The 11,013-nt window shown below is 50.4% G+C and overlaps 1 protein-coding gene across 2 annotated transcripts in view; it reads right to left on the bottom strand.

Annotated features, from left to right (window-relative positions):
• Nucleotides 1-7,285: 7,285 nt before the first annotated feature.
• Nucleotides 7,286-11,013, bottom strand: part of EXOG (exo/endonuclease G) — a 30,138-nt gene continuing 26,410 nt past the window's right edge. For both annotated transcript variants that reach the window (XM_072598936.1, XM_072598937.1), the window contains exon 6: nucleotides 7,286-7,873. In XM_072598936.1, coding sequence (XP_072455037.1) covers nucleotides 7,412-7,873 — 462 coding nt within the window. In that variant the 3' untranslated portion in view covers nucleotides 7,286-7,411. The remainder of the gene's footprint in view (nucleotides 7,874-11,013) is intronic.

The raw sequence follows: 11,013 nt of genomic DNA, 5'->3' as shown, positions 1-11,013 counted from the left end.
CATCTCAGAAATGATTTCCAAATCTCTATTTCCAGCCCTGATAAGTCTCTGGAACTCAGTCCTCACTCACCAATGGCCCACCCGGTGGCATCTCAAACTCAACATCTCTAGAATGGAAGCAATTATCTTTCATCCTAACAAAGTGCCTGGCATATAGTAGGTGTTTAACAGATACTCGTTGACCTACTGGTTAAATCTGCCCCATGTCCAAACTTCCCCATCCCTTCTTAGAGAACCCAGACTTGCATCCTTCCAGAAATGCTGGATTCTTCTCCTTCCCTAGCCCCTTACACCTGATCAATTGCCAAGTTTTGTAAACAACCCCTTTCCCAGTATCCCCTCTTCTCTTCTCAAACATCCAGCCATCCCTCTAGGCCAGGGCTCATCATGCCTCTCCCAAAGGCTGTAATAGCCTCCTCATTGGTGTCCTTTACACCAGGTGGACAGAGTAATCTTAAATCCCTGATCTGGCCACATCACTCCCCTCCTCAAACGGTCCCTACCCTCCTTTCCAAAGTATCTCATATCTCTTAGAATTACAGATTCTAGAGGCTGGAAAGGCCCTTGGAGGTCAATTACCTCTACACCTGTAGAGGCATGACCTCCACCACATCCATCATGAGTAGTCCACCCAGTTAGGGTTATCCCAAATTAGAACAGACCACCTCAAGGGGAAGGGGGGATTTGAGGTCCTAGAGGCCACTGGCCAGGTATGCCGGTGTCCAGGGATGACAGACACTGGAGAGAATGAGGAGGAGGAGGAGGAGGAGGATGATAGCAACACCAACAATAGTGGCTGGCACTTTACATAATGTTTCAAGGCTTAGAACATGCTTTACCTGGGTTATCTCATTTGATCCTTACAAATCCCTGGGAGGCGGGTGCTACTATTATCCTCATTTTCCAGATGAGGAAACTGAGACTGGGACAGATGAAGTCACTTTCCCAGGGTCACACAGCTAGTGTCTCAGGCAGGATCTGAATTAAAATTTTTCCGGACTCAGTCCAACACTTGGTCCACTGCTGCTGCCCCTACGTTTCCTTCCACCTTGGGAAGGTGATTCTGTAGGATTTGGTTTTCTTTTTTGAATTCCTCAGTGCCGAGCATAGATGCTTGCCACAGTGTCTCTGTCTGTGATATGCACATTTGTGCGTCTATTTGGGAGGGAGGAGTGGGAGGGTACTGTACCCCAGAAGTTGGCTGAGCCTAAGGTGACTCCATATCCTGGCCCAAGTGCCCAACATAGGGACTTTGTCACTGACAGCCCACTCTTCTGCCAAGGGGGGCCTGTACCTAGCGTGAAGGGAAGGGCATGGAGGAAAGACTCAAATTGGAAGGAGAAGAGTTGACTCCAATTGAGACATTCCAGACTGTGCCTGGAGAAGGCATCTCAATTCATCTGGGCACCAGCTCTCCAGATGCCCCTCCTTGCCAGGGGTTCCGCAATCCTCCTCCCCTTCTTTCGACCCACTGTGCTGAAATGCCCACGGATCTCACTGGAGGGGAAGGAGGTAACTGTGAGGCTCAGTTCCTGAAAGTCAGAGAGAGGAGAGGGGAGGGGAAGGACATCCAGCTGCAAACAGCTGGAGGGCCTCATTTTTGTTCTGCTTTCCCTGGAACCTGGTCACACCAAAGTTCCTCCCTGGGGCCATCTGTTTCAGGCTCTGCACACAGACATCTCCAGAGCAGACCCCCTGCCCAAGCCCAGAGAACAGACCCCACAGGGGTCCCTGGCCTGAGTCACAAACAAGCTCTGTAAGGCTACAGGTCAGCAGGCTGCCAGCAGAACTGCAATTACTGCCCTGGCCTGGGGGGCAGGGAAGAGAAGATGGACCCCTGCTAATCTCATCCAGCAACCCTGCCAGGCTGGCCTCTGTGGGGGGGCCCTTCCCTTCCCAAGACCACCCTATGCATGCCCATAATAGAAACCAGACTCCACTACAAGGAGGGGGCTCTCCCCCTCTCATCACCCCTGGTGCCTGGACTGCTCAGGCTGGCTACTGGGACCCAAATTTGTGCCTTCTCTTCCTCTCTTCCAGGAGGTCTTCCCTGACCACTATGGCCCGTGCTGACCTCACTCTAGCTCTTGGTCTCACTCAGACTCCCATGTTTCTCCTCTGGGCCTTTCTTCTCCAGTCAAAGCATCCCTCTTCTTGCACTCTCCAAGGGCCAGCTCCCTTTTACATAGTGCCTTGACGTTTGCAAAGCTTTTCAACAGTATTGAAGCATATAGAACAAGCATCTTTATATCCATTTTGTATATGAACTGAGGCTGAGAGGGGAAGGGACTTGCCCAGTCACATAGCTGAGTGGGACTCAATCCTAGAACACTCCACCAAGATGCATAACATTAAAAGGACAATGTCATTACAGCTCTATCAACATGCCCCATCCCACCCAAAATTACCTAGGAAAGTTTCTTCTATGTTCCTTCTCATAGAATCATAGATTTAAGAGCTGGAAGACACCCTAGAAGTCATCTAGTTCAACCATTATTTTACAGGTGAGGAAACTCAGGCCCAGAGAAATGACATCCAAAGTCAGTTGGGGGTAGTAGGGGGCAGAGCTAGGATTGGGATCCCAAACCTTCTCCTTCCTACACTTTCCTTTCCCGCCAGGATATGAAGTTCCTTAAAGACTGATTTCTGCCAAAGCTTGGCAGATTATCCATCACACAGTAGGCACCATGGGTTCCTACACCTACTATGTACCAGACACTGGGCTTGGCAATGGGGATATGAAGACCATGAAATGCAAGCCCTAACAATTCTGCACTGGCCAGATCCCATCGGATGTAACTGTGCTTGGCCTGGGCACCATACTTCAGAAGAGACGTTGACAACCCCAGCCCCAGAAAGGCAACAGGGGTGGTCAGGAAGCCAGGACCGATACAGGAACCAGGGTTTGTTTAGTCAGGAAGAGACTTGTGGGCACAGCACTGGCTGCTGCCTTCAAATATTTGAAGGGCCGTCGTGTAGAAAAAGGATTAAATACTCCTGTCCTCTAGGGATGGAACGATTTTAGCTCACCACAAGGAAGAACTTTCTGACAAAGTTTTTCGATAATATAACGGGACACCCAGTGAACCCCCCATCACTAATGTGTCCAGGCAGAGGCCAGGTGAGCACCGATCAAGCAGGCTGTCAAGGACATCCCTGCACTGGAAAGGAAAGTGGAACCACAGATGACCTCTGAGAGCCAGCACCAAGAGTCTGCAAGTCTGGTAAAGGCTGGGTTTGGGCAAGTCTCAGCTAGGGGCCTTGATCACCTGGCCCACTCCCTCCTGTACAATCCACGTTCTCTATGATCTAGCGACCCTGGCTTTCTTGTGGTTCCTCACCTCACCCACCCACCATATGCCATCTCCTGCTTCCTTGTCCCCTACACCTGGCATACCTTCCTCCCCACCTCAGCCTCCCGACTTTCCAGCTTCCTGGAAAACAACTCAAACAACCTCTTGCAAGAGGCCTTTCCAGAACCATAACTCCCCCAGTAAGACAAGCAGCCATTTATACTGAATCTATCTGGTAAGTATACAGAGGTTTGCATGCCCATCTCTTCCCATTAAGACATAAGCTCCCAGAGGACAGGGACTATATTTATCTTTCTTTGTACCTCAGGGGCTTAGCACAGAACCTGGAACACAGTAAGCACTCAATTAATGCTTACTGACTGCCCTGGAGTCAGAAGTTGTCTGGCTAGAAGGGCTGATGTGCCCTGAATCCGGGACTCACCTCCATGACCACAAGTATGGACTATTCCCAGCCTTGCTTTTCCTGCTGGGAAAGAGAGCAAGAGAAGATTCCTCACCTCACTGACAACGGGTCACTGACCTCAGGGCCATCTGAAGGGCCTGGGCCTCCAAAGCCAGGGCTCCCCTACAAATCACAGGAACACAGGGGAACAACTGGAGCCTCAGCCTAAGGGTCCCAAGGCCCCAGGAACTGGAAGTGGACCAGGTGGGCCCAGAGCCACTCACCTTGGCACCAAGAATATTACTGGGGAAATGATCATAGATCATTCCCCAGCCCCTTAATATTCATTTTCGTGGAAATAGAAAACTCTACTTTTAAGGTTGCTCACACTTGGACTTCACCCTTGTATTCAATTCTAAGATTCCACCCAAGAAACAGATTGCCAACAAGCCCCAGGTGAACACCGAGTTGGCCACTACAGTAAAGCAAGGCGTTCATTCACCAAGTGCCAGGGGATTCCTTCAGCTCCATCCCTCCACCCAAGGCACGTAGGGGCCGTGGAGAAAGACTCCAGCTGGAAGAGGAGCTGGTGGCATGGAGGTATGGGGAAGCTTGGAGTTTTCAGGCACAGACAACGGACTCCTTACTTCTGCTTAACTATTTGTCACAAGGGGTAGGGGGGGTGGGGGGCTAGTAGGTGGTGACATCAATGCCATCTTTTTTAAACGCACCAAACAAAAAAATTCCCCCACCCCAAAACAGGCAATTTTGTTACTTCCTATTACACAATACGGGTGTTTTTTACATACTGTCCATAATGGAGGCTATTTTTATACAATCTTCTTTCCTGTTCTTTATGTACTGAGATTACTGCTGATGTTTAAATCGATAAAATGAAATGTTTTTTAAAAGTAAAAGGGATTCCTTGAGACCGAGTTTTTACGTAGATATAAAAATACAACCAGGTGGATGCTTCTCACTCTCACCCAATAAACAGCAAATGATTTTAGCTGCCCTTTTTATGGAGAGCCCCACCTTCCTGTTAGACTGAGGGGGACGTGACACCTCCCTAACCATCCTGGTCAACCTCGGACACTGTCATCTAAGACTTCGTACTTTTCTTTGGGTATTTCAATTTTATTTTGTATAAGAACAATTTGTCCAACTAGACTGTGCTCCCCAGTTTGATCCTAAGCTCCAGGAGTGGGTGGTATCTGAAATGAGGGGGCTGGACGCGGCCTCCAAGATCTCAGGCTCACTCCCTGGGCCTAGCATAGCCCTCTGTTCATAATATGCATCTCATAAACATTTCCTTAACAGATTACTGAAGAGACATGTTTTCCCTCACTGATCCTATAAACATTTATTTTTCAGACTGGACACTCTCCCAGGACGGGGATTTTTATTTCCTCTTTCAGGTCAGGGGGTGCATGCTGTGGTGGGAGATTCCCTCAATATTATTTCCTAATCCTAGAACACTGACCTGGAAACAATGCCCAGCTTTCCCACAGAGTGAATGACTGTCTCTGCTGCAGGGCCAGGCCCCAGAGGGAATGTTGGACATAGGCTGTGTCTGGGGTCAGGGCTGACCAGGCCCAGCAGTCATGCTTCTGCCACACCTTCCAAAGACTTTGGTCTATTTTGGGGCCCTCCCCCACACAGCAGGGGCACAGCTCATAACAGACACAGCCAAGCTCTCCAACATTATTTTATTCAAAAGTAAAAAATTACAAAACCAAAGAGCTCCCATTCCTTCATGACAGACAGGTGGGCATCCTTATCTTGCCATTCTTATCTTGACCCAGCTCTAGACTCTGGAGATAGGGTCAGTGCCACATCCTCCACATTTCCCCAGGGTACCGTCTCCCCAGGCCACAGTGGCATCTATGCTCTGCTTGTCCCCAGACTGGAGGGGTGCCACAAGGAGGCAGGGCTGTGGAAGGTGGGCTGATGAGGGATGGTAACGAAGCAGGGGCAAAGAGCAGACTGTGGCCAGAGACCGAAAGGCTGGGCCAGACCTGCCAGGGACGCTCACAAGGGAGGTCTGGGTCTTCCTCCCCTGGATCTGTTGCAGTCTTTTCATGAGAACACAGCAAGGTCCAAGTTCATCATAACAGCCCCATTCTATCTTAAGGCTTCTGTTTTCAGAAGGCAAGAGAGACACATAAAAACATTACAGAAATTGCTTCCAGAACCCGGCACAGAAAGATCGCCCTGTGGTCTGATCCATTTAGACAAGTCCCCGTTGAGCCCCAAGGAATCTCACTGTATATTTTTATAATACAGAAAAGGACTTCATGCAAACCCAAATCAAGAATCTGGCTCAAGGGAGGTGGTGGATGCTGCCACTGAGCCCCACCCCCCATGCTCCAAGCTAGAGGGGGTATCGCTCCCTCTCCTGTCTCCTTGTTTCTGTCCTCCAACACCCCAGACCATCATGTGACATCTCCTCAGCACCTAATCACCCTCCCACCTGGATTAGAGTCAATTGTGGCACATCTCCTCCCCTACCCCACCCACTAAATGGGGAGCTCCTGAAGGGAAGGGCTACCACTGCTCTTTTTAGTCTCTCCGGTACCTAGCACACCATCCTAGGTGCTTTATAAACATGTAGAATTCACCTGCCCACTCTCCACTTCCCCCACAGGTGCCGAGAGTCCCTCACAAGGCAAGGGCATCCCTGACCCAAAGCACTCAGTCACTGCTAAGGGCTGTATACCCGTGAGCGATAATTATCATCAAGTCTGTCACAGCCCAGGTTCTGCCTAGCCCACTCCACCTGCCCCAGGCAGACACACCCTGGGGTGATGCCTTTGCTCTCAGCTAACTTTTAGAACCCATCTATTTGGAGCATTTTGTACAAACTAGTCAAATTCTAAGGTAGGGCACTGCTGTATGCATACATGCCCAGAGGAGACTTGAGAAATCTTGTCAGCTCCTGTTTGGAGGCAAAGACAGGCAAGGATAACACAGGGGGCACTTCTAGATGGCTCAGAAAGGTTTTCTGTAATAGTTCTTTCTAGCAGATTGAAAAGATAAGAGGTCATGGCAAGGTAAGGAGTCATGGCTGAGGAAAAGAAGTCCCCTTTGACCAATCTAAAAGGGAAGGAGCCAGGTCCTTCAAAGATCCGACTCGGAAGGACCCAGGATCACAGACACCTATGAAAACAGACATGAGACGTTGGGTCTAAATCTTCAGAAGAACCAGAGGCAGGCAGAAATACAACACAGGCCCCTTACCATCTTTCTCTCTCAGCTGGAGGCATCCCCACATCAGAGGGGGTCAGGGAGCCCCTGGGGGTGATTAATGAGGACAGATGCTGTGTGCTCCTGATGAGACCCCAGGAACAAGGAGGAGGAGGGGCTGCCTAGCTCATCAGCAAGGGCAGATGCCTTGGGGGGATGGGGTGGGGGCTCTGGGGAGGGAGGGTTCAGCCATGGGATTCCAAGGGGGCCTGATCAGGACATTAGGAAGGGGGCTTACTCAAATACATGATCACAGGGCTTATTGCAGTCATGGATGTGCATCCTTTCACGATCAAAGGAGGGCAGAGCAGCCAGCCCACTGCTCAGGTCTCCATCCTCGAGCAGGGCCTATCCCAGGGGAGAAGGCAGGGGAAGCTCCCACAGAATCACCTCATCTTGCCCTGAGGTCATGCCACCCTGGCCCAGCAAGCACAGCCTCCAAGGTGATCACTTGGCCCTGTCGAGGTCCTCAGCCTGACTTCCTCTCCTGGGCCCCTGGTGGCTCCACAGAGGTGAGCTGCTCTAGCTTCTCTCTATAGAGGCTCAGGAGGTGCTCATCAGCCTCTACCCCGGCCTCCTTCAGCTCAGACATGACCTTCTCCAGTCTGTGGGCCGTCCGTGCTCCCTGGATCTTCCTTTTGCTCAGGTACAGTGTGAACTCCCGGAAGTCCAGAAGCCTGCATGTGTCCACCTCACAAAGGTTCCTGGTATCCTTTGCTGTGTCCAACCGAGGGAAGAACTCTATCCCTGTCATCTTCTCCAGATCATGGATACTCACCTGGAATTCTGTGAGCTGGGGCCGGAAACCAATGGCAGCATTGGGTACTACAAAAGCACCCAGGCCCAGGGGCTCTGAGGAGGTAAGGCTCCTACGGGCCAGGATGACCTTGTAGAGATGCGAGGGGACAGCCACATTGTCCTTGCCAATGACCTAAAGACAAAGCAGGGACATCAGCATTATTCACTGGGTGTGAGCAGGGTCCTCAGGACTCGGCACCTAATATTACACCGTGACTTTTCCCTAACAAGTAGATTCAAATTCAACTCCTAAAGAAACAAATTAATCTGAAATACCGATTCTCAGACAAATTAAGCAGTTAAAAGGAAAATACTGGTCACAGAACCTTTAAAGTAAATCACCTTTTTAGACTGCACACGGGGGAAGCTAGAGCTCCACAACCCACTCTTAAGAAGTGAAATGTGCATTGTAACTAAGTCCTGGCTCTTTAAAAAGTACAGGAAAACTCATCATTTTCTCAAAAGGTCAAGTTCCTAGAACAGTCATAAGAACATGGCCTCAGTTCGGTAAATTCACTAGAGAAAAGAAAAAATGGAAGAGAATCTTTCAAAGAGCCTTTGGAAACATGGCCAGACAAACCTCATCCTCCTCTCTGGTATCTCCTAATCTTTAAAATTAAGTTAGCTAAATGCAAATGCTGTTTGCTCAGCTTTCCTCACTCTCAGGCCTGCCATCACACACATAACTGCGGTACAGCACAAATCCAATCCTTCGGAAAGGTGCCCCCCGCCCCCAGGAAGCAACAAGAGCCAGGGTTACACTAGAAAACCTAACTAAGTGGCCTGTGTGGGTTTGCTGCCATAATACAATAACATTCATTCTAAAGCCCTTTCAAATTTCCATCCCGCTGCTTAAAAGCAGTATCTGTTTTCTGAAGAAGAAGCCAAACATTCATTTCCTTAATGGTTTCCAATGAAATGACATTATCTGGCTAAAATCTGTTCATAGCACTGACTCTTCATCGTCGCCCCCCCACACACACACACACACAAAGGGAACAATTACGCCTACTTCCGATCTCCTCTTCCTCCCCACGGACGGCAGAGTTGTCTGTCCCCACAGACGACCTCGGACGGGGAGAGACGGCTAAAAACAAAACCAAAATGGCTAAAAATGCAGGAGAAAGCCAGGCTCAGGGTCAACGGGATTCTGCAGGAGGCTAAGAGGTGAGGGAGCACCTGAAATCCTGGTGAGAAAGGGGGAGGAGGCTGGAGGAGCCACCCACCCACTCCCCTTTCTCCAGCCCAGGGGGTCATAGATGGCTCCTTAGACATGCTGATGAAGGAGAGAGTGACAGGTGGAGATCAAGGCCCAGGGAGACTGAAGGTTTACTCACCCACTACATGTCTGGACTAGGACACAAACTCGTCTTCTGACCTTAGTCTTCTACTAAGTCTAAAGGAAACAGTCACAGGAAAGCAACAAAAGCTAAACATCCTCTCCCAGTCTCTCGGCCCAAGTCTGAGTCTTCAGACACCTGAGGCCACCAAACCATCCCTTCTCCCACCATGGTAAATGGCAGGGGCATGCAGCGGGGGGGGGTGGGGTGGGGGGGGGGGGGTGGGGATGTCTACGGCCTGCTCTTCTGCACAGGCAGATATCAGGCACATGGGACAATCCTGAGCCAAGCAGGGCCACAGAGCATATGGCTGCTGGGCACGGGTCTCCACCCCAACCCCATCCATCATTCAGGTCAGCCTTCTTCCCGATGTCTCCGCTCATACTTGTGTCTACTCTGGGGAGACACTGTTGACCACGCTGACATCTGGCCTGACACCTTAGGTCACTTGCTACACCATGGCCCTGCCTTACCTCTGCCTTCACGATGTCTTCGCACTTCTCAGGCAGGGCAGGGACCTGGCCTCCTGGCTGTCCCCTCACCTCTGCCTCCGGCTTTCCTGGCCTCCCTCAAGCAGGAAGCCTTTCCCAAAGCCTTCTCTCTGCTAAGTGTCCCCACTGATCTTGAACTTGCTCCACACACAGCTGTGTGTTGTCCCCCCTTAAGACTGTGAGCTCTATGAGGGTAACCTGAGTACTTAAACACACGGCTGGCACATAGTAGGCACTTAGCAAATGCTTACTGACTGTCTGATAAACCTTTGAAAACTACATTCGGTCAGAGCTGCTGGAGAGAGGAGACAAGTTAGGGTTTAGTGACTTTCAGCCAACCCAAAAGAGGGGGAGCTAGTGACCCCTGCTGGAATCATGCAGAAACCACCCCCCCCCCCCCCCCCCCCCCAGTTTTCCTGGGTAGAAGAGGAGAGGCCAGGGGCTTTTCACCCTTCTTCAGCTCCCCATGAGAGCACCTCAAACCCTCAGGGTTCTGAAGAGGATTTAAACAGAGTAGTCTAGGGGAAGAGGTCATGGGGCAGGAGGATGGCAAAGGTGCCCAGGCTCACTCCTGGTTCCAGTATCAACAGCAGGGGCCTGGTGGGCCAGCTCTTCTCCCTGGCACCCTCCCACCTCTCTTCCTCCCCTGCTTCACTAGCTTGCCACAGCCCGCCTCTTGAGGATCTGCTTTTCCAGTCTTTCAAGAGAGATCCAGGGCAGAGGGTCTAGGTCTGGTCTTCCCAAACACACGCCCTGGCTGGGCCACTTTAAGGACACCCATGATGATCCAAGAAAGTCCCTCCTGTCATCCTCCCACCTTCCACTGAAACAGATACTTTGCCGTCTAGATGATCTCCATGCTCTACTTTACTTTAGAAGTATCTCTAAGCTCCAGGAGCTGTGTTCTACCCACCTGGTGTTCTGGTAGCATCCAGAGATCTCTGTGTGAAGCCCCATCCCACCAAAGTGGGACCTCTCATTATATTCTCCCCACTCTAGACCAAGCCAAGCTGAGAGAGATGCTCCACAGCCGAATGATGCAGCACATCTTCACCTGCTCTCAGCTGCAGCTTCCAGAGACTTTCCCAAGATCACTAGCCCAAGCCAGTGCCCCTCAACTATGAGGAGGGACCCCAGAGACTCTATGGGTGTGTGTGTATATATGAATGCATGTATGGTTATACATAGTAAGTACATATGTACATATAGCAGAGAAACTATACATATATATACACACACATATATATATATACATACACGCAGAGAACGTGTGTGTGTTAGTCGTTCAACCATGTCCAACTCCCCAGAACGCCATGAATAATATTACACCAATATCATTCACGGGGTTTTCATGGCAAAGATACTGGACTGGCTGACCATCTCCATCTCCTGTGGTTTAAGACAAACAGAAGTTTGACCAGGGTCACACAGCTAGCAAGTGT

This window comes from Notamacropus eugenii, chromosome 3 (genome assembly GCF_028372415.1).
Source record: "Notamacropus eugenii isolate mMacEug1 chromosome 3, mMacEug1.pri_v2, whole genome shotgun sequence".
Taxonomy (NCBI): Eukaryota; Metazoa; Chordata; class Mammalia; order Diprotodontia; family Macropodidae; genus Notamacropus; species Notamacropus eugenii.
Note: the sequence above shows the minus strand (reverse complement) of the source record. Positions and strands in the feature narration are given on the sequence as shown.